At 45.1% G+C, this 25,136-nt stretch overlaps 1 protein-coding gene across 1 annotated transcript in view; it reads right to left on the reverse strand.

The window, feature by feature from the left end:
• The window catches only part of LOC135901065 (high-affinity choline transporter 1-like), a 99,829-nt gene that overhangs the window by 35,162 nt on the left and 39,531 nt on the right, over positions 1-25,136 (reverse strand). Inside the window, exon 6 of the mRNA XM_065430733.1 lies at positions 17,771-17,919. Within this exon, the coding sequence (XP_065286805.1) occupies positions 17,771-17,919 (149 nt within the window). The remainder of the gene's footprint in view (positions 1-17,770; positions 17,920-25,136) is intronic.

Here is a 25,136-nt window from a genome sequence, read left to right on the forward strand (position 1 = left end):
AATCTGGAACCGAGACCCAGATTCGAAATGGCCGTAACAATGAAGCCGTGGATCACGTTGTCGAAAGCCTTCTGGAGGTCCAGGCCGAGCAGAGCCTTGACGTCTCTGGAACGGCCATCCACGATCTGATGCTTGATTAGTTTCGTGGCACCCTGCGTCGAGTGTCCGGCGCGGATGCCGATAATGTTTTACGTGTAAACCTCGTTGTCTTCGAGGTACCCGTTGAGCCTGTTTAGGACGACGTGCTCCATGACCTTGCCGACGCAGGAGGTTGGAGAAATCGGCTTGAGGTTCTCGATGTTCGGGGCCTTGCCCGGATCGGGAATGAGCACCGTGCAGCCATCTTCCATTCTGCAGGAACAACGCCGCTCTTCCAGGACTCATTGATATTGTAGGTCAGAAAGACGATTGACGCGTCGTCGAGGTTTCTCAACATTCTGTTGGTGACTCCGTGCGGACCCGGCGCAGACTTACGGTTGAGCGCGAAGATGGCCTATCTGACCTCGGCAATGGAGATCTCTTCGTCCAGCTCGGGGCGAGGAGGGCCTCGGTGGTCCAGGAGTTGGGTCGCCGGATCCCCGTTGCGCCGGACGGGCAGGTAACACACACACACACACACACACACACACACACACACACACACACACACACACACACACACACACACACACGCACACGCACGCACACACACACACACACACACACACACACACACACACACACACACACACACACACACACACACACACACACACACACACACACACACACACACACACACACACACACACACACACACACACACACACACACACACACACACACACACACACACACACACACACACACACACACACACACACACACACACACACACACACACACACACACACACACACACACACACACACACACACACACACACACACACACACACACACACACACACACACACACACACACACACACACACACACACACACACACACACACACACACACACACACACGCATACACACAAACGCGCGCGCGCACGCACGCACGCACACACACACACACACGCACGCACGCACGCACACACGCACACACACGCGCGCACACGGTTCCCATCAGTTTTAGAAATAGACAACATTGTTTATTCTCATAGCAATTTACATCATTGGAAAGATGAAACATTGCTCTATTTTTCTACATAATTGCTATCTTTTTCTACGCATTTTTGTAGACGGTGCTCCAATTTCTGTATCCCAATGTCGTAAAACTCCGCCGCCAAACCGTTCAGGAAGCGTTTTACCTCTTCTTTGACTTCATCGTCGCTCCGGAAGCGTTGAACATTCAAATGTTCCATTAACTTGGGGAACAAGCGATAATCACTAGGCGCGAGGTCGGGACTGTACGGTGGGTGCGGCATGACGGGTTTGATGGGTTTGACGCGAGACGTGATGTCGGGCGTTGTTGTGAAGCAGTGTTACACCGGCTGGCAGTCGTCCTAGACATAGACTTTGCCAACAGAAGGAGTTTGTTTGAACTTCTTTGCGACTGGTGACTCTGGGTGGCGGCACTGTTTGAATTTTTTTTTCGTTTCGGGAATGAAATGAAACACCCACGCTTCGTCTCCCGTAACAATGGAGTCCAACAATCCTTCCTTACCTTCTTGACAGTTTTGAAGAAACTGGCGAACACAGTCAAGGCGTTTTTCCTTGTGGTCTGATGTTAATAGCGGCGGTAGCCATCGAGCACAACACTTGTGTTACCCGAATTTTTCAGTCAAAGCTATTTCTACTCTGCCGTAAGAACTCCCAGGAATCTGAAAAACAAATTCACGGACGGTGATCCTCCTGTTTTGAAGTACTTCTTGTTGGACCATTTTGATAACTGCCTCTGAAACTGACGGTCTTCCACTCCGTTCTTCATCGTGGACTTCCTTCCGACCGGCACTAAACTCCCTGCACCACTTTCGGACGTGTTGAACGGACATACACTTGTCGCCATACAGCTCTGTCAACTGACGATGAATATCCACGGGTGGAGTCCCTTTGGCGTGCAAAAAGCAAATTACGGAACGAATATCGCACTTGGTGGGATCAACAATGGGAACCTCCATATCGGACGGCTGCGGATCCAAGAATGAGCAGCGCAGCGAAGCGCGGCCGGGGGTAATCGAGAATGGGGGAACAGCCGCGCGCAGCAGTGTTGCCGGATGCCTGGAGCTCTTTGGGAACCTTATTTCTGGATCAACCCTAGTATAGACGGTATAGCGGCACCTTTGTTATGTGGAGATGTACATAGCTTCTGTATTCTGTTGTATGCGTACTGTTCTTCAGCAGCACCTAATCCTAAAGGAAGAAGTTCTCAAGGGCATCCCGAAGGGAGGAGAACACCTCCTGCTCGCACTCGACCTAAAATAGGGGCCTTCGCTAACATCTCTCACGAGGCCATCCTCAAGGGAATGAACATCATCATCTGTGGGGAGCACATCTTTAATTACGTTAAATCGTTCCTGATGGGCCGGACTGCAACCATCGGAATAGGCCAGACTCGATCGGATACGATCGACGTGCCGAACAAAGGAACACCGCAAGGGGCGATAATCTCCCCGATTCTCTTCAATGTCGCGATGCTAGCGCTGACCAACGAGCTGCGGAAGATCCCCGACCTAGGTTACGCCATGTACGCAGACGACATCACGCTCTGGGCCAGCAAAGGCTCCCTAGCGCGAAAAGAGGCGACCCTTCAAGAGGCCGCGACGGCAGTGGAGAGATTTGCGGCAGCGAGAGGGATGCGTTGCGCGCCCGAGAAGTCCGAGGTGATCCAGATGCACGGAGGAGGAACCTACAAGTCCCCCGGCCCTATCGAGCTCTATCTTGAGGGCCAGAAGATCACGGAAGGCAATAAGGCTAGGATTTTGGGTTTTTGGATCCAGAGCAACCTGAAAGCCTCCCACACCATCCAAACACTAAGGTCTGCCACCAACCAGATCTCGCGGATTATCAAACGAATTACAAGAAGCCGCAAGGGCATGTGAGGAGGGGACACGCTTCGCCTCGTCCAGGCTCTGGTGATCAGCAGAATAGCGTATAGCATGCCGTATCACTACGACTTGCTAAACAAACGCGACCAAGAACAAGTCGATGCCATCATCAGAGGCGCGTACAGAACGGCCCTGGGTCTCCCTGTCACCACCTCAAACGAGAAGTTAGCGGCCCTCGGGATCCACAACACCTTCGCTGAGCTGTCGGACGCGGTTATGGCTTCGCAAAAGGCCAGACTACAGAACACGGCGGCGGGCAGAGCCATCCTCCACCGGACCGGAACGGCAACGGAGCTCCGTGCCCTCGATGGGCAACGATCACTCCCGCCTGAGGTCAGAGGCAAGATCAAGGCGAATCCGATACCGAAGCGCATGAGTCATGAACTCCATGAAGGACGACGCAAGGCTCGCGTCGACAGACAGCGCCGACAATTCAAGGGTGACCCGTACGTAACGTACGTGGACGTGGCGGCGTACCCTGTAGGGGGCCTCTTCGCGGTAGCCGCCGTGAACGGGAGAGACAACTCCTTGACCCTCGCGGCCTCCGTAAGGGCAGAGAACCCAGCTGCGGCTGAGACCATAGCCGCGGCGCTGGTAATAAAGCAAGAAGACAGGGTAGGCAGGGAAGTCCATGTCGTTACCGACTCGCAACAGGCCTGCCGTAACTTTACCAACGGACGAACACCGCCGCTGGCGGCTCAGATTCTAGGCCTGAGGCTGCAAGAATACCACCAAATCACGTGGATGCCGGGCCACGCGGGTCTGGAGGGGAACGAAAGGGCGAACGCCCTAGCTCGAGCGCTAATCAACCGAGCGGGGCAAGACCAATCGTCTCATCAATCCCCACCTTTTACCTTCATGCCCCTTCCGTCCAATTACTGCGACCGACTCGAGATCCAGTGACTCAACCGTAGGATTTATCCTCCGCCTCACAGAAAGCTCAGCACTGAAGAGGCAGTAGCTCTCCAACTTATTCAGAGCAACACATTTCCAAACCTACACAGATACAGTAAAATGCTCCCACATACGTATCGCGGCATGTGCCCCTGGCGCGGCGACACACGCCCTACATTCTTTCACATCTCGTGGGGGTGTGGGGGCAAACCTCAACACTTAAAGACGCCTAGCACGTCATTTGAGCGGTGGGAGGTACAGCTGACCGGCGATAACCTGGCGGGACAAGAAGCTCTCGTTCAGCAAGTACGGCGAGCAGCCATGGTCAGTGGAGTCCTGGAATGAGGACACCACCAACTCGACCTCAAGAGCAACCACCTCTATGGTCCGAATAAATGATTTCTCTTTCTATATATAATCTTTTCTCGCTTGTTCTGGAACACGACAGATTGCTAGTCTGCTCAACATTAAACCCTTTCTTACGCACTTTCAAGGTGCATCGCCAGGTTTAAGAAGTACAACAGGACAAACCGCACAAGTGTGCGATATGCCTAATGCGGCTGCAGTGACAGCAGTATAGCGGCAACATTTGCTCATTCTACGCCATTCAGGGAAACGCGTCGCTTCTTGACATACCTGTCATGTTAAAAGCACATGGTATGCCAAGGCTGTAGTAGCCAGGAAAGATTTTCGGGAGGGGTCTTGCGGGTGAAGCTGCGGCTATTTTGAAAACTTCCCCTGTCTTTGCGCATGAACATCACTGGCATACGGGTAGTTTTATTTTATCGTTAACGCAATTTTGAAAAATCATCTGTGCAATGTAAGACAGTTCTACTCCTTGAGCTAGATTACATTCAGAGGCACACATTATTTGCACAAGAAATGAAAACTAATATTTGACTAATTAACACTTCTTGGCTTTAAAATTAACCCTTAAACCAATTCGATTATAGCACATGTTGCAATTTACGAATTGTAACCGGTGACTTTTAAAGTCATAGACAGTTGGAACGAATTCTGAGGATTACACCAGGTTCGGAATATGGGCTCCCAAAGTTTGCTACGAAATGCATTGGTGTTCCAGTAATGTTTGAGCTTCAATGCAGTTAAACAAGTTTTCTTAAAAATGTAAGTGCAACAACAGTCAATTATACGGCTATTTCAAAATTTGTTCCAAATGCATATGCCCTGTGGAATCACTGTTCTCAATTCGTGTATTGCAATGTATAAGCTCTAAAGGAATTGAAAAGTTAATGAGTGAAATTGTTAAAAATGTTCAGATATACGCGTTGATTTCCTGTGTATGTATACATCTTCGAGCATTCAAGCTCAATAAGTAGATTTATTCTATATTATAGAGGCAATCTTTAAAAATTATGTTAAAATAAAACACCCTGTATAATGTTGTAAATATATTCTGCATTTTTACAGCTTCATATAATGAAATAACATCATCAAACAGCCTATTTTTATATCCAGGACGAAGGCCTCTCAGAGATTTCAAATTACCCCTGTATTGCGCTGATTCCAAGTGACACCCGAAAATTCCCGAGTTTCATCACCACACCTAATTTTCCACCGTGCTCGACTACGCTTCGCTTCCCTTGGCCCCAATTCTGTAACTCCAATAGACCTCTCGTTATCTGCCCTACGCATTACATGACCTGGTCAGCTCCATTTGCTCCCCGTTTGCTCTATGATCCACATCGCTGTGATGCGGTCTCTTAACGTTACTCGCAATGAAATTAATGACATAAATGTTGTAAAAAGTTCCTCTTCCCAGCGATAATTTCGGAGCCTCTTAGAATCCCCTAACCCTCCCCCTGGTTACGACCCTGTAATATACAATATTAAAACAAATCTACAGCAGTATTCTGCGCCTGCAGCTGGATCATTTGCACTGCTACGTTACGCCCAAACATGCGAAGCAAACTAACACAAATACTACGTCGGCTAGCTGAGTGCAGGACTTGCCATACGGCGGAGCTGATTTAAACGGTTGATGCAAAACAAGTATGAATGCAGGTTAATAGATATCTGGCTCTGATCGGCATTGGGAAACTGGGGCCCTACTATAGGCCACAGCTGCCTGGGAGAAGCACCGCGATGTGCATGTTGTGCCTGAACGTACCTTGAGGTCAGACTGAACTGCGTGCACTGCTCGGATTGTGGAAAACGTGGGCTGCAACATCCGGTGCAACGGCTGCTGCTGAGAGGCCGTCACGCTTGTGCATGCCTTTCAGGAGTATGCCAGCGCATATGCATCGTCGCTATAGCGCATGTGATTGTTCTCTTCGCGTTTTCATCTCTGGCACTGCTGAAGAATTGTTCGGTGCACAATTTTCTGCAATGGAACTTTGGCATCCGCGTCACAGTAGAACAAACAAACAAACAAACAAACAAACAAACAAACAAACAAACAAACAAACAAACAAACAAACAAACAAACAAACAAACAAACAAACAAACAAACAAACAAACAAACAAACAAACAAACAAACAAACAAACAAACAAACAAACAAACAAACAAACAAACAAACAAACAAACAAACAAACAAACAAACAAACAAACAAACAAACAAACAAACAAACAAACAAACAAACAAACAAACAAACAAACAAACAAACAAACAAACAAACAAACAAACAAACAAACAAACAAACAAACAAACAAACAAACAAACAAACAAACAAACAAACAAACAAACAAACAAACAAACAAACAAACAAACAAACAAACAAACAAACAAACAAACAAACAAACAAACAAACAAACAAACAAACAAACAAACAAACAAACAAACAAACAAACAAACAAACAAACAAACAAACAAACAAACAAACAAACAAACAAACAAACAAACAAACAAACAAACAAACAAACAAACAAACAAACAAACAAACAAACAAACAAACAAACAAACAAACAAACAAACAAACAAACAAACAAACAAACAAACAAACAAACAAACAAACAAACAAACAAACAAACAAACAAACAAACAAACAAACAAACAAACAAACAAACAAACAAACAAACAAACAAACAAACAAACAAACAAACAAACAAACAAACAAACAAACAAACAAACAAACAAACAAACAAACAAACAAACAAACAAACAAACAAACAAACAAACAAACAAACAAACAAACAAACAAACAAACAAACAAACAAACAAACAAACAAACAAACAAACAAACAAACAAACAAACAAACAAACAAACAAACAAACAAACAAACAAACAAACAAACAAACAAACAAACAAACAAACAAACAAACAAACAAACAAACAAACAAACAAACAAACAAACAAACAAACAAACAAACAAACAAACAAACAAACAAACAAACAAACAAACAAACAAACAAACAAACAAACAAACAAACAAACAAACAAACAAACAAACAAACAAACAAACAAACAAACAAACAAACAAACAAACAAACAAACAAACAAACAAACAAACAAACAAACAAACAAACAAACAAACAAACAAACAAACAAACAAACAAACAAACAAACAAACAAACAAACAAACAAACAAACAAACAAACAAACAAACAAACAAACAAACAAACAAACAAACAAACAAACAAACAAACAAACAAACAAACAAACAAACAAACAAACAAACAAACAAACAAACAAACAAACAAACAAACAAACAAACAAACAAACAAACAAACAAACAAACAAACAAACAAACAAACAAACAAACAAACAAACAAACAAACAAACAAACAAACAAACAAACAAACAAACAAACAAACAAACAAACAAACAAACAAACAAACAAACAAACAAACAAACAAACAAACAAACAAACAAACAAACAAACAAACAAACAAACAAACAAACAAACAAACAAACAAACAAACAAACAAACAAACAAACAAACAAACAAACAAACAAACAAACAAACAAACAAACAAACAAACAAACAAACAAACAAACAAACAAACAAACAAACAAACAAACAAACAAACAAACAAACAAACAAACAAACAAACAAACAAACAAACAAACAAACAAACAAACAAACAAACAAACAAACAAACAAACAAACAAACAAACAAACAAACAAACAAACAAACAAACAAACAAACAAACAAACAAACAAACAAACAAACAAACAAACAAACAAACAAACAAACAAACAAACAAACAAACAAACAAACAAACAAACAAACAAACAAACAAACAAACAAACAAACAAACAAACAAACAAACAAACAAACAAACAAACAAACAAACAAACAAACAAACAAACAAACAAACAAACAAACAAACGGACGGACGGACTCATACGGGTTTCCTTTGTAAATTCCTGTTACTCTCAGGCGGATGAAAGTTCAAACTTCCTTTTTCATGAAACTTTCTCCACCGAACGAATTTAAATGTAATTCGCTTGACTATAGTTACACCTTGTTGCAAAAGAGTTCGATACAGACGCTTGTTGTGTAAACAGCGTTACTAACTTATACGCTCAACAATATGTATGCTGGAGGAAGGCTAAAAAACAACAACAACAACGGTTCGTTTTAATATCTTTCCGCTGTAAGACTGCATTAGTATAATAGTGAGATGCTTCATCCTTCGATCAGTCAATGACCCTATCAGAACGTTGTGGTATAAAGTTCGTAAACACGGATAAGGTGCCTCAGAAAGGGTGGCCAACGTTTCGATAGGAGGACCTATCTTCGTCAAAGGCGGCCTCGTCATCCTCGGCGTGTTAGTTTTAAAGGGTTAGTGCAGTGACGTCACATGTGGGTGTTGTCGCTGGCGGCTGGTTTTAAAGAGAGAGACTACCAGAGGAAACAAGCGCTGTCGTCCGACGTCTGTGAGCTTCGTTCCCAAGACGAGGGGACAAGAGCGTGAAAGTGGGCACGCGGAGAGAAGAGAAAAGAAACAAAAGCAGAAAAAAAGGGTAAAAGGGGAAAAAAAAAGAGCTGGGGAAGCCAGGGCGGCACCAAGAGAGAAAAAAAAGGGGGGAGAGAAAAAGAACAAGAAATAGAAAAACAAAATTTTAAGAAAGACGGGGGCTAGGGAGCGTGTTTTGGGATGCGAGAGGTTAGGAAGCATTCAGGGGGAGTCGTTGGCGGCATGTTTTTGTGGCATTAGAAGGGCCGGTCAGGCGGTCAGTGCGCGACAGGGGCGTAGCCAGGGGGGGGGCTTATGGGGCTTCAGCCCCCCCCGAAATTTTTTCGTGCTTTCCATGCACCGCCGACCAAAGCGACCCCCGGCGCCGGAAATCACTCTGGATTTTGTCTAGAATGTCTTTTTGACGCTCGAAAAGACATTTAACCGCGAAGATTGCAAACTCGGGCTGGATTTCGTGGCAACGCCCATACACCCGGAGTCACATAACGCCAAGCAGTCCCATCCGAGCACAAAGTTTCAAGGGCGCTTTGATGGTGAGCGGGCTATGGAGCGCATGGATATCAATTGCGAAACTTTATGGGTATAAATATCATAAGCTCTTGATGTGAAAGGTGCATTGACATTTCCAAAGTTGTGCTTTAGATTTTCAATTGCGGAACTTTGTGGGTTTAATGTTGTTATAAACAGTTGACGCCAAAGGTCTATTGACTTTTCTAAAGTCTTACATCTCAACATACAACGAGACAAGCCAAATCAACACACTAGCAGACGACTTGACAAAGCAGGCAGCGAGGTCCAATGAGACGAAGCGTTGGGGTGGTTCATTTGTGCCGTCATGTCACATAAAAAAATATCAACATTTTTTTTAACATACGCCAGAACATCCATGTCAAGACACTAAGGCCAGCCAAAGTAACTACGTTCTTATTTATTTTTTCTACTTTGACTTTTATTCGCGAGGGCACATTGAGCCTCTTCATTTTTTTTTTGTTCTCGCTACCCTACCCGCGGGCTACCAGAGCCAGCCAGAGCGCATACGTTTTTCTCGTATGGGCCCGACCACCGTGCGGTGCACTTCGGTGCGCGTTCGGTTTGCTCTGGCCGAGTGGATTTTTACCGGACAGGGTTTTGGACGCTTTCTGGCTAGCAGACGAGAAAAAAAAAACAATGGTCGTTCGCCTCCATCACTGTGGGGACTCGAAGGATTTCACCGCATTCCTTGAGCGGAACCTTTCCGGAAAGTCTTGTTTCGCCCCTGTAGGATACTGAGCAGTATGCGTATGGTTCTCAGTGGACCAAGCGTCTCATGTTTTCTTCGGTATTGCGCACTCCTGCCATCGCCCTCATGTTTCGTATAAAGTCCAAGGGTGATAACATCGTGACCACGTGCTGCATGCTGTATGTGCGAGTGAAAGCGTAGGAGGGGAGGTGGAATGGGTGAGCCGACGATGGTGGCTCAGTCTTGTGTGCGCATAGGAGAAAAGCGGGGAGCAAGCGCGCCGCCTTCCGTCGCGCGCAATACATCGGGGGGAGTGGATGGAATGGGGGCGGAATCTAGGATTCTGTGAATCTATGATTGTGCAACATGTTTATTTGCCTTGTTTGACGCATTATATACAGTTACTTCTTCTTACATACATAGACTCGTTGGAGACTTATACGTATACTTAAATATCTTGTTGCGAGGTTTTGTGTATACGTGCAGTGAACTTTGTCTCCAGTGACACTTTTTTGTCCTTTATCAAGCCGTATTTTCGCATTTGCATATCTCATTGTATCTTTGCATTTCTAAAGTACGAGGGCGAGTCAAATGAAAGTGAGCCTACCCTAACCGCGCAACAATGGTTTGGTTCATTATCTGCGAGGCATGCGCGCAGGAGAACGGCATGTCTCATTTACAAAAGTGACACGCAGGTGTGAAAAATGTTCTTTAATGCTCTCATACACTGGGTTGAATATGGTTGCGTCACATAATGGACACTTCAAAAGTTGAACAGTTCGGTGTCACGAAGTTTTTGACAGCTGAAGGTGTTTCCAAAACAGAAATTAATCACCATATGACTGCCGTGTACGGTGAACACTGCATTTCATTGACCACTGTGAAGCGTTGGAGCAAACGGTTCAAAGGACGTTGCAAAGACATACCAAGACCGGGCCAAAACCATCGTGCAATCACCTCCCACACAATTTCAAAGGTTCATGAGCTCCTGAAACAAGAATGGAGGATAAGCATCGATGAACTGGCAGACCGTGTGAACATCAGTCACGGTTCGGTTCACGCCATAATTCATGAGCTTCTCGGTTATCGGCTCTTTGGTGCGCAGTGGATCCCCAAGATTTTTATCTATGGATCGCGAGAAGACGGAGAAGTTTCGCGCTGCCTTGACTCATCTGATCGGGTATCACAATGAGCATGACAACTTCTTGCTTGCAACTGTGATCGGGGACGAACCTTGGTGCCACTACTACGAGCCTGAAACACGACGGCAAAGCTTACAGTGCAAACATTCGAATTTACCACGCCCAAAGAATGTAAAGGCCATCATTTCCTCTGGAAAGGTGTTGTTGACTTTTTGTTTCGATCGACGGGGTTCATTACTGATAGAATTCGCTAAATCTTGAGAGACTATCAATTGTTTCCGATATTGTGAAACGCCAGAACGGCAGCGTGTCGCAATCAAGAACGAACAACGTGGAAAATTGACGAATGGGGTCATCTTGTTCCACGACAATGCCTGTCCCCACGTCGCATATGCGGTTAATGCAAAACTGGCAAAGTTCAAGTTGGAAACGCTGCAACATCCGCCATACAGCTCAGACCTGTCACCTTGCGACTTCTACATTTTGGGGCAACCGAAAAAACAGCTCAAGGGAACCAGATACAGACTTTTTGAAGCAGCAACCCAAGGAGTTTTATAAGACGAGAATCACGCAACTCGTTAGTCAATAGGACAAATGTCTAAATTCTCATGAAGACTACTTTTAAATAAGGTACCCCGTTGTTGGCCCATTCATTTGACTTGCCCTCATATATCTTGCAGAACTCCTGCTTTTTATACGTGCTCTCTGTCGCGACTATAACTTCGGTGCAATTACTCACGATACACGACAAGGGACAGCTACTCCTGCGTAATACATTGGAACAAACGACACCGTCATTGAGATTTTTCACTGGCCATTGTATATATACAAGAATGTAAGCACGGTTCTTGAATAACAAAGTTTCATTAACATATTTGTCCTCAACTTGTTCAGTTCATTGCCTTTTAATTTTTCATATCAGCGGCATGCACTGCTTTCCTGGTTTCGAATTGATATAGTTCTAAAGTTCGTGTGATATTTTCTTTACTTAATAAATAGACAAAATACATGGAAGCATTGACGTCAGTTATGTTGGGCACAATTTTTGGCACATACGAGTATAATATTTTATGAAAAAATACATATGTTACTTGTATTTACAGTGCGTAGCTTTCAATAATTCGTTTGCAGCATCTTTTGCAATGACAATGCAGTTATTATTCATGTATTTGATCCCTCGATAAATTGTTTAAGAGGAAGCTTTAGCTCGGGCCCAATCCGACGCGGCCTATTAAAATACTCATAAAAAGGAAAAACGATTTTCTGAGATAATCCTGCAAATCGCTTTTATTGAAATTGGTTGCATTTGAGAGAGACAGTTAAATCCTAGTGTCTGTTGGAAACAGAACTTCGATTTAGGGCCTGAATTTTGTTTAAAATATCTTGGAAAATTCGAAAGTTTGAAAAAATGGAAGCACGACGTTTACAAACTAATAGCAATGCATGAAGAACAGATATTGTGGTTCTGTAAACGGCATTTATTATAACAGTCAAAGCGGACAAGTTTGCTGTGTCAATTTGTATCTTACGTGAATTGGTTACGTTGTGTACAAGGGTTCTGCAAAAGCCGTATTTCCACAATACTAAATTTTTTTGAGATTCATGTGTAACATATCTATTTTGTCCCCTGTAGATGTACTATTAGATGCAATTCACAGAATTGTGATATCATTTTTCATTGTTGAGTCACGGAGTTTTAAACTTTATAGTTTCGTTTTCTGAAAATTTTCAATTTTGGCCAATTTTTTATATATAATTGACCACCTAAATGAAAACTTCAAAGCCAGTAGTCACTAGAATTAAACTTTTTCTTTTAAATGCAACAAACCTCCTCAAATTTGGTGAAGTGGTTGCAGGGAAAAACGAATTCCCCTTCTACATGTACTTAAATAGGAGCACCCGAGCTAAAGCTACCTCTTAAGGAGGAGGCTGAGCTGCAACGGGCAGCTATATATATATATATATATATATATATATATATATATATATATATATATATATATATATATATATATATATATATATATATATATTGGGCCAGTGGCGTAGCCCCCCCCGAACAAAATTTCTGGCTACGCCACTGGTGCGCGAGTAACACAAAAGACCAAAAAAACACACAAAAAACACGCACACACACAGAAAAAACATGAATTGAAAAAGTGACTTGAGTAGCATAGCAGCAATACGTCGAGTAATATTTAAATAGTTAAGATGGCGACGCAGAGTCTGCGATGCAATGTATGGGGGTGACTGAAAGGCAGCGGCATGGTCTTTCAAGGGGCATTGCCCCAGTCTCTCAACGTAGGTGTCGTTACGGCGGCATCCAGAAATGGCGATACTCTGGGTTGAGGCGCCGAAAAGGGCATATTGACTTCGGAATGTGTTGATGAGGGGTTTTTAAAAAAATAGATTTAAAAAAAAGGAAGGGAAAAGGGAAGGGGAGGGGGGACCGGAGCCGGAATAACAAGCAGGAGGGTGACGCGCGTAGAAGCGGGTGGGGGCAAGTGTACATGGCCGAAGGGGGTTGTACAGTTGGTATAGACGTAAAAACCTGAAAGAGTACGTTAAATTGAGTAGCAGGCAGGAAAAAAATTTTCGAAATGGAAGAGTAGGTGAGGTTAAGAATTAAGGTTAGCTGGTGGCCTAATGTGTTTTGTGTCTTGGTTGATGATGGGAGAATGTCAGATTTAAGTTACCGCTTTCAAAGATTCTAAGTTGCCGCGTGCACAATGTGCCATTCCATCTGTCAGCCCCTTTCTTGTTTTCGGACTCCTATCAGAACATGTACTGCAAGAAGCGCCTGAGTCGAAGCTCCTTCGTGAATAAAAACGAAGCTCTTGTCGTGAGACCAGTTAAACGTGGTGGCCCTTCAACTGCCTCTGCAAAGAATCAACAGACTAAAAAAAAAAAAGGCGAGGCCTTTTTTTTTTTGCTCGACAATGTTTTTTGCTCAAACGTTCCCTCGGTAGTTTCACCGGGGAACAGCACTTCGAGTTTCAAAACACGGTGAATTCAGCTGCTTAAGCCACGCCAGCCAGAGCACGTTACGAGACGTATCTCACAGAACGTAATGATTGCTCAGAGAAAGAAAAGCCTGTGCAATAAACGTGTTGATACAAGCGTCAGGCATTGCGGGTCCAGCTCTGTAGAAACCCCTCGTGAGTCTAAAAGCCCGAAGCGGTAAGATGAACGAATGAATGAATAAATTAATTTAATAATTACGAGAGATGGGCCAAGGTAATACTAACAGATGAAATGGACAGCTGTCGAATTTATTTAGGGATTTCTTGCCTAGATTCTGTGAATGACTAATATCTAAGGGAACTATCGAGTTTATTTCACATTTCAGCATAAAAAAAAAAGAGTACTTGAAACACCCGATGTGCTGCATAAGTGGGGCAACGTTCAGTGGCTGAGTTCGACGATTTGTACGCTCGAAAAGCTATGTCAACGAAGTTGATACGTGTATGACGGAGGACGTATGAACAACCTCGTGCAGCATGACAATGTATTCTGACGAGTACCTCAGAGCTAGAGACTGTATAGGGATGGATGATGACCGTGCGATAACAGGGAAAAGTGGCGATCATATATAGGTTGAAGATAAATCTGGGTGCTTTCTTCTGGACGGGCTGGGATTGTTTTACATAACAGTGGAAAAAACCTGTTCCAAAGTCAACCTGCTGCAGTTATAGCATTTTGTTGTCAGTCGTATACTCAATGCTCATGTTTCCGAGGCCCAATCGAAGCTTCGTCCATGAAATCACTTTGATGAATTGAGCGTATATGTTTTCGCGGTTTAAAAATAAACTTTCACAAACGTCGTTTGCTGATGCGAACGCTCTTTCCACCTCTGTGCTGGAAAGCAGCAAGTCGAATAACTTTATAATTTCTTTTGCGATAACATTTCTGCGCTCTTTCGTAACGTCGGCTGTTTCAGCTAAGGAAACGGAGAGACGGCGTGAGCCATAGCATCGTAGGTATGACGAGACAAAAGGAGACACTAGCTGATGGTATCCGGCTATACTATAGGAATGAAGCAGCCAACTACAATATTGCAAATGAAACGCGACGCTGCAAGGTGTTATCTTCAGTGCAGAGGTTAAAAAGCATGAGGAAAATTGCTAAGCTAGTACATACTGCGCTCCTGTCGACTTGTATTGGTTAAGTGTGGTGCTAACTGTCTCCCTAGTCACTGCTTGGAGCTTTCCGGTAAGATGATTACGCAGATATTGTAGGTTCGCTGCATTCGCGATGGCGGGTGTACTCTCACCCACGGATTATCGATACCAGCCGCAAGAGATGCGAGGGTAATCATACGCATAAAGACGCAGGGACTACGGGAATACTTTCGAGATGTTCTAGTGTGCGTGTGTGTACACAGAATAAACGAAATGGGGAAAAGGAATGGGGGCAAATGAAAAAAAAGAATGCACAAGGGCTCGACGCCGAAAAGGAGGCGCGTAGCATAAACATAGTATATATACGTATAGGCTTTTAACTCTCGGAATTCAGGGGGTAAAATCGGGTGTTATCATTAAAGAGGAAATCCGCGGAGAAATAGGGGTTTTTGTTTTCTGGCATGGAAAACCGGGAACAAATCGGGCATTTTGTGGTGCGATTGGCCGAAGTTAAAAAATTGTTGTTTTTTTACGTGACAAAACCACGATCTGATCATGAGGTGCGCCTTAGTGGGGGACGCCGGAATAATTTGGACCACCTGATGTTCTTTAACGGGCACATAAATGTATGTACGCGGGTCTTCTTGCATTCCGTCTCCATCAAAATGCGGCCGCCGCGGCCGGGATTCGATCCCACGACTTCGTGTTTAGAAGGTCAACACCATAGCCACTAAGCACCCCCGGCGGGTAGGTTCCCCGAAGTTTGAAATGTTCCTGGTAACTTTTACATACGATCAGCACAAGAACTAGTATCCCTTTGGATGCTAAGATGTCATTTAAGAAAGTGAACTCACTCACAGGAACATGTAATGGCAAAGATATAGCTGTACGCAAATTATGTGACGAACTCATCTCTAGAAATGCTTGTTTTTCAGACATGAATATTATATTTAATAGAAATGACATTAACAAAAACAACAAACTGAGACAGGTTGGGCGATCCCTTCGTTAATTTATTCTGTGAATTTTTTTAACTCGGGAAGAGTAGAAAAACTCAAAAGCGCACACGGGAATGTTTCGCAGGGGGTGTGATGCTTTTCATTATCTACAAGCTATTGTCGACGTACGTTATCATGTGCATTGTTGCTTATTAAGGATGGCCGACTATTGCTTTAATCGATTAATGATTAATCATTCATCATTTAGCCTATAATTGATTATTTGCTTTCGATGCAGAGTTTTTCATCGTATAATTGGTTAATTGAAATTTTTGCCGGGCACTTTTAAAAAGGTTGAAACACGGTTATCTACTTTTGTAGGACCCCATTTTAATGTTCGAGAGGTGGAACTAACTTTGAAACACAATTGTATAAATGTTTAATAAAGGATAACATATACCTTGCTAAAGACTAAATATAGTTGGCACTACTGGCTTTTCAAAAGATAAACAATATATAATATAAGATGGCACTTAGTGTAGAATTAAATAAGATACATGACACAAGTGAATCCCTGTACAGTAATAAGAAGAATGGCAAAGGTGAAAGGTGAATTGAGAAGAAAAACAAAAGCGCGAAAGAATCAGGGACGCGACGAGTGCACAGGAGAAGCGCCAGTCCTACGTACTCGTTCTCGTCCTTGTTTCTCTGCGCTTGTTTTTGTTCTCCATTATGAACCAAGTCGCTCAAGAAAATGTTCCGTAAGGTCAAGTAAAAGTGAAATACGGAAGAAATTGAAATATGCGCAGGGGATAAGAATATATATATATATATATATATATATATATATATATATATATATATATATATATATATATATATATATCTATATATATATATATATATAATACATAAGCATGCAAAACGTGAGCAAAGCGTAGGTCGCCTTGAAGAAGACAAGTCCACTTGTCGAAACGTTGGCTCCTACATTCACCTTGTTCACGTTTTGCTCATCATCTTGAATTTCCATCTCCCGCATTCCCCGTCTTTTCCCTAAGCATGCAAGGAATTATGTCTCGCGCGCCAGTACGAAATGTTCGCTCGCCTCTCCTGCCGCTCTTCGTCACTCCAGCGTTTCGTAGCGAGTGCCCGAGTGAGATCATCTTTGCCTCTGCACCCTTGACGCCACAATTGTTAATCTACTTAGTAAGCGAATGTTTATGGCAATTTATACGGTCGATAAAACTACTAAGCTTACTTCGTATAGCTGTGTAATGATATGCTGATACAATCAATGGTTCACTTTCCGGGTGAAACTGCGACTCCTTTTTTTTCTTGATTGATATTTTTTCTTCAATATTCAATACGCCTGAGTGGTGAATTTGGTATTTCGGGACAGCCAGCCTGCAAAGAAGCCTAACGTACCATGTTTTTTTACATATCAAGAAAAAAGAAAAGAAAAATATGCTAGTGTTGCGGTGAGCTGGGCGCCGCATTTCACCGCGGCGATCGAAGAAGTGACTGTGCTGCTACTCACGAGTCCGATGAAAATGAATGAAAGCTGGACTACGTCGGTGTAGGCGACCGAATAGACGCCCCCAGTGACAGTGTACAGCACAGCCACGGCCGCCGACACGCCTATGGACACACGGCCGTCCAGCCCGGTCACCACGCTCAGGGTGCTGCCTGCGAAACACCATGGGGCCGCAAGAGCGAGAGGCTGTGACGCCAAGCTGCGCGCTCGCTGGTGCACAACGCGCTTCGATGCAGTACAACACCATCGTTTTAGTCCGAATTTCTCATTGTGAAATCACATTTACGCTGCAACTTACAAGGTTGCTAATGATGTTGTAAATGCTTATGGCGTAGTTCACGTATAAGGCTCACCTCGCCGTCCTCGCGTGAGAATTATGGATGGAATCAATCCCGTAGTCCCTGGAGTAATATATATTCTTTGCTGTGCACAGAGGAGTATCGTTTAGTGATAACCATTGAATGTTTTTTTTAACGTGTTCAAGGTCGCGGCCAGACGCTGTCTTCTTTGGACGCTACACAGGCAGATGGGAAGTCATGCTGGTCAATTTAAGTAAACATTACGTTTTACATTCTTAGCAAGAAAAATGCCAGTAAAATAACCTATTCACTGCTTCAGTTGCTCATTTATTTGTGCCCGAGAACCAACTGTTTGCGAGTAGCAAGAGAGAGAGAGAGAGAGAGAAGAATACAGGAAGGCAGGGATGTTAACCAGTCAATAGTCTGGTTGGCTACCCTACACTGGGGGAAGGGAGAAGGGGAAGAGAAAGAAGGGAGAGAGAAGGTGTAGGTACGCGTACGGACAGCACTTCAGTTAAAGTCGCTCGAGCAAACCAGAAGTTCTGAGAAAACACAAAAGTGCCTTCACTGCCTTCTGAGCCGATGATCGGTCGGGACGGTGCTCTAATATTGTCTGTTCACTCAGAGGACGATCGTCTAGTTTCCTCAATGTGTCGGACAAATACTGTCTTTGGGCTTGAAATTGAGGACAATGGCACAATATGTGGTCAATGTTCTCCTCGCATGCGCAAACATCACATGCAGGACTATCAGCCATTCCAATTAGTGCTGAGTAGGCATTCGTGAAGGCCACTCCAAGCCATAACCGACACAGAAGAGACGCTTCACGCCGGTGCACACCGGCTGGAGGTCTGAGTTGAAGTGATGGGTTTAGTCGGTGCAGTCTTGTGCGTCTTGTATGTACATTATTCCACTCTGCTAAGGAGATCGTGCGTGCCAGAATGCCAAGTTGTCTCGCGGCGTCGGTCCTTGAGAGCGGAATGGGGACGCAGCGGTCTTCTTGGTTTGACGTCCGAGCTGCTTTATCGGCGTCTTCATTACCAATGATACCGCAATGACCTGGTATCCACTGAAAAGAGAAATCATGGCCTTTTTCTCCTAAGTGATGGACAAGTTCCGCGATTTCGCACGTGAGCTGATCGTGAGTTCCATGTCGGAGAAATGAATGCACACATTGCAAGGCCGGCCTGGAATCGCAGAAGACTGCCCATTTTCTAGGACTTTCAGTATTTATCACTTCAAGCGCGTTGCGGAGAGCCGCGAGCTCTGCAGCTGTAGACGTAGTGACATGGGAAGTGTTGAACCGCTTGGTTATTCTCATTGCTGGTATAACTACAGCGCCGCCGGAACTGGTTGATGTAGTTGATCCATCAGTGTAGACGTGTGTGCAGTCGCTGTATTTCTCGTACAAGAGAAATAAAGTTAGTTGCTTGAGCGCTGATGATGGCAAGTCCGACTTTTTCTGAAGTCCTGGGACTGTAAGGTTCACTTGAGTACGGCGCATACACCATGGAGGAATAGAAGGCCTTGCCGCAGGTGTGTAACCTGACCTGAAAGAGTCACGGTGCGCGAAGACAGTCGCACTGAACGTCGTGTGGGGCCTATCTACTGGGAGACTTGCTAGGTGGTGGGTAGGGTTCCGGGCGAAGTGTCTTAGGTGCACACGCATTGTTTCAATGCTAATGTGCGTTCTAATAGTGAAATCTTGAGCCACTGCAATAACTTCAGTCGTTGACGCACTCCGCGGTAGACCGAGACATATCTTGAGTGCTTGGGCTTGGATGCTTTGGATTATGTTCAGGTTAGTTCTGCAGGTGTTGGACATGACAGGTAGGCTGTATCGCAGGAATCCAATAAAGAGGACCCTGTACAGTTGCAGCATAGAGTGTATTGGCACTCCCCAGGTCTTTCCTGCAAGGAACTTAAACATATGGCAAATTCCTGTCAGGCGTTTTTTCACATAATTCATATGAGGGGTCCAGGAGAGATTTTTGTCAAGGACCACCCCTAAAAATCTGTGACTCGTGCTGTACGAGATCATGTGTCTGTCGACGGATATCACGTATGGCGACATTGATTTCCTGGTAAATGCCATCGCTGCGCACTTCTCGTATGATATATGAAATGAAGTCCTTGTTCTCGAAGGTAGGATGATGTCAAAGTAGCTGACTTTTGAAGCCGCGCGCGAAGCTGCAGTCGCGTCACAGCAGATGTCCAAATGCAAATGTCGTCGGCATAGATGGAGAGCCTAACAATGCCTGGAAGGATGTCGGTGAGTCCAATGAGTGTTAGACTGAAGAGCGTTGGGCTGAGTACTCCGCCCTGAGGCACCCCATGGTTACTGTAATGCTGGGAGGTCGGGCCATCCTCGGTAAGTACGAAAAAGGATCTCGTATGTAGATAGCTACGTATCCAAATATATACTTTGCCGCCAAGTCCTACTGCCTCTAACGCGTTCAAAATCGCTTCGTGCGTTACGTTATCGTACGCTCCTTTAACATCCAGAAACAGGGCAGCAGATAATATTTTGCAGGACTTCTGGTGCTCGACGTACGTCACCAAGTCGATAACGTTGTCTATGGAAGAACGGCCCCGCCTGAAACCGGCCACTGCATCTGGGTATACCTGGTAATGTTCGAGGTACCATTCTAGCCGTGCTAGAACCATCCTCTCCATTAGTTTTCCGATGCAACTGGCAAGCGCAATTGGTCGGTATGATGCAATGTTTACAGGCGACTTGCCAGGCTTGAGCAGTGGAATTATGCGACTGGTCTTCCATTCTTGGGGAACCGTACCTGTCCGCCAGGAGCTGTTGAATAGGAGCAGGAGCACTTTTCGAGCCTCATCACCCAGATTACACAGGGCACGGTAGGTTATACCGTCGGGGCCTGGTGAAGATGAACGCTTGCACAAGGCCAGTGCAGCTTCGAGCTCGTCCATGGAGAAAGGACTATCCATGCGGGAGTCGCGTGAAATCGGTGAGTGGCGGAGCGTCGATGTTCCAGCGCAACTAGTTTCGCCAGCAATCCTCCTGCAGAAAGCTTCCGCTACGTCAATCTCGCTGCATTGTTGGTGAAGGGCCAAAGACTTAAAAGGGTGGCGCTGCTGAGGGGTTCCACGGAGACCACGAACAGTTCTCCATATGTGAGACAATGGTTTTCGTGGATCCAAAGATTCGCAGAATGATTTCCATCTTTGTGATGCAAGTTTGTCCATGCGACGCTGAATTTTCTTTTGAGTTCTTCTGGCCAACCTCAAGTCATTTACAGACTTCGTGCGCCTGTATCTTCGCTCTGCACGACGACGAATTGCACGAAGCTTCTATAGCTCAATGTCGTATTCGGTGCGTGTGGACGTTCTCGGAAGTGAATGTTTCGCAGCCTCTAGGGCACCTTTTATGATGTCCTCTAGGCTAGAGGCCAAGTCATCACGACAGCCGTCTTCGACAATTGACTTGAACATTGGCCAGTCGATGCATTGTGTGACGGCGGCTAACCTGGAGTCCGTCAACCCTTCAACCCTAAGATAAGTGGGTAGGTGGTCACTTCCCCGCGTTTCAATATCCGGAAACCACCTGACCTTTCTAGTGAAGGAGCGTGAAACAAAGGTCAGGTCCAGGCAGCTACAGTAGGCAGTTCCACGTAGAAAGGTGGGGCTTCCATCATTTAACAAGCATAGTTCTTGTTCGGAGGCAAATGACACTAATCTTCTGCCTCTCGAGTTTATCTTAGAACTTCCCCAGAGATGGTGGTGGGCATTAAAATCTCCAGTAATCACCAAAGGCTGCGGAGTTGCTGTGGTGATTCGCCGTAATCTCTCGCAGTCCAACCGACTTGAGGGCGATATGTAGGCTCCAATTAATGTGAAAGTGAGCTTGCCTTTCCTCACTGTCAGACAGACGTATTGGTTTTCTTGGTCAGGCGACACTGGGTGAGGGACATACGTAAGATCACGTCGCATGAATACGATGATCTTGCTGCATTCTCCGTGGGTGGCGGACATGAAACATTCATACCCGGACAGTCTGATGTTATCTGATAGGGGCTCGCAGATGACGATGACTGGGAACTTATTCGTGAACACAAACTGTCGAAAGTCCGACATGCGTGACTTCAGTCCTCTGGCGTTCCACTGAAATATCGACGCGTTTCGGACTTCGTCACGAAACGACGGCTTCTGGAGAGCCATGATTTTAACCAAGAGCTGCAAGTACTGGACTCAAAGTGTCCAGCACCTGTAGTGCGCTTTGCGCAGACGAAGACTTCATGTTGGTAAGTATACCGCGAATGGCACTCATGAGCGACCGCAGAATGTTGATGACCTGGAGATCATCAGCCAGCGTCGCTTCAACAGTGGCAGAAGCCGTTGAAGCCGGTGCGTTTTGAGGTATCTTAGCAGGGAGGTGTGCCCTCGGTAGCTCAGGCCATTCTTCAGGACGGGCGAGGCTCTCCTCTTTGTTCGCTTTCCTTGTATCTGTCTTGGTGGCGCAGTGCGGAGATGCGGCAGCCCTTCTGACTGTAGCTGGCGTGTACCTATCTTCAGTTGCGGAATTTCTTGAACGTTTTCGGTGTCGATGCCGACGTCGCCGAACAGCGGTAGCAGCCTCTCGATGCGTCGAATTGTCGCGCACCATGCGTTTTAGAATCGTGAATTCCTTCCGCATCCGCGGGCAATCCTTTGATGAGGCCTTGTGAGGACCACTGCAGTTCGGGCACTTTAGAACATGTGTGCTGCAGGCGTCTTCTGAATGGGACTCAGAGCACCGCGGGCACACTACACTGTTCACGCAGACACCCTTCACGTGGCCAATCTTGCAACATTTGAAACACTGGAGGGGCTTCGGTACGAATGGTCGTACTGGATGGCGGACATGTCCTACTTTGACGTGGGAAGGAAGGCTGTCTCCTTCAAACATAATCTTCACACAGCGTGTGTTTCCCAATCTGGAAATTCTTGTAATGGAATTGCCTTCTGTCGTTGGCTTTATCAGCGTTGGCAAGTCGTCATTAGGAATGGCAACGTCGACGTCATAAATGACGCCCGCAGTACCATTGCCGCCTGTAGGGATCATTGATCGCACCTTTACGTTGTCGATATCAGTTATATTTCGTAGGTGTTGTAGGGCACTACGATGTAGCACATCAACTGCCAGGACATTTTTCCACGGGTTTATTCGCACGTCTTTAATCTCATTTGGTGCGATTCTCTCGAGTAAGGAAGAGAGGACCTGCCTGTTGAGGAGCCGCAAATTGGTCGCCGGGTCCACGGGCATAAAGAGCACAGTGTGCGGCCAGCGCAGCGGTGCACTCTTCACGGTAGAAGCACTTGGCGACGAAGATGCCTGCAGTAGTCTTCTTTTCGCTGATCTACTCATCACGACCTGGAAGTCATCGTCCGACGAGTCGTAGCTGTCCGAACATATCTCAGTGTCCTCGCTGTCGGTATCGCTTGACGCACTTCCACGTTTCCTGGACGCTAGCCGACCTGACGGCTGCACACCAGGAAAGTCCGCGGAGATTTCTTCATCCATTACCGCAAGGAGGGAGCGGCAGCTCCCAGAAATGCAGGGAAACAAAGCGAAAAAGTGGAGACAAAAGCACAAGCGTTCTATCAAAGAATCACTTCGTCTTCCTGCGAGTATCAAGAAATGTCCAAAGCTGGCATGAATCTGAAGTATATCATCTCTACCAACTTCAGCTGCGAGTAGCAAGAAATGTCCAAAGCTGGCATGAATCTGAAGTTGGTAGAGATGATATACTAAACTTGACCACTGGTCTCTTGTGCCGTGTAGTGACAATGTTAACGCATTATTCTTGTGGACTGCTTCTTCTTGCGTTATGCCTTTCTCCCCATACATAATTGTATACATAATGACCTTTAGCAAATATATACTCCATAGTTTTATGGGACTGCGCAAAACACCAAGGAGCTTACAGATTTCACAGATGACGTAGAAATCACGGCTATAAATGTCGACGCGGAAGTTCTTCGTGACCTTCTGCACAGTAATCGACATGTGCGCTCAGTTGCACGCATGCTTTGGTGCCTTGGCGGCGTTTGTCGCATGCTCCGTTTCATGCAGTGATTTCGCATGAACTTTTCTAGCGGTATAAAACGACGATGAACGTCACTGCAATCACTGTTAATTGAATGCAGAGTGCAGAACAGTATTAGTGATTACAACACAAGAGAAATAGTATAAGGTGCACCAGTTACTAAAGATAACGTTGGCGTAGTAGTTCTGCGGAAGCCCGCAATGTGGAGAGAAGTAGTTATTAAAGAGAAAAATCAGACATCCACCCGTTCGTAGCAATTGCTACAAAGGAAACCCATACGGTTTCCTCGAAAGAAAAGCCTCGCAGTTGAAGAAAAATTCGTCCTGGCCCGGGACTCGAACCCGTATGGGTTTCCTTTGTAGCAATTGCTACGAACGGGTGGATGACTGATTTTCCCTTTATTGAAAGATAACTTCAGATCATTAGCATTCCACCTGTGCGCATCTTTACGCGAAAATGAATCGTCTTTTCTCATTAAGGCATGCAGGAACGCGTGTTCCATATTTCGCTGTTTTGTGTGCCAGCAAGTGGATTTATGCGCGTTGCTTTCACAATTAAAAATCAGTTGATAGTATCGTTGTGTTTTGACTCTTTTGCTGTCACTCGCGCCTTAATAGCGAAAAAAAAAAAGATCGTCCAAAAGTCAGCCCTGTTGATGCTCCCGCACAGCATAGTAACACGCTTACTTGTTTATCTTTATCGGGTGACAGCGTCTCACCGTGTAACAAATGTTATCGCTCAGCGCAGGACGCACTTGTATGTATCGGAAGTTTATCGAATGTTATCGATGGTTCTATCCGCTGTCTGCTGTCACCGAGCATTGTGTAATTTGATTGCCTGTATGCGCGACGTGAATTGTGCAGTACTTTCTGGAAGGCACGTGGGCACCAGCGATTACTCTGGAACCTTCGATGACTCACGCATAAAGGCCAGAATACATGGAGCGAATATGCGACGAATAGTCGGCGTTCGACGCCCGGCGGCGTACGCGCGACGCGCGGCGGCGGAGAAATC

Source organism: Dermacentor albipictus, chromosome 1 (assembly GCF_038994185.2).
Source record: "Dermacentor albipictus isolate Rhodes 1998 colony chromosome 1, USDA_Dalb.pri_finalv2, whole genome shotgun sequence".
Taxonomy (NCBI): Eukaryota; Metazoa; Arthropoda; class Arachnida; order Ixodida; family Ixodidae; genus Dermacentor; species Dermacentor albipictus.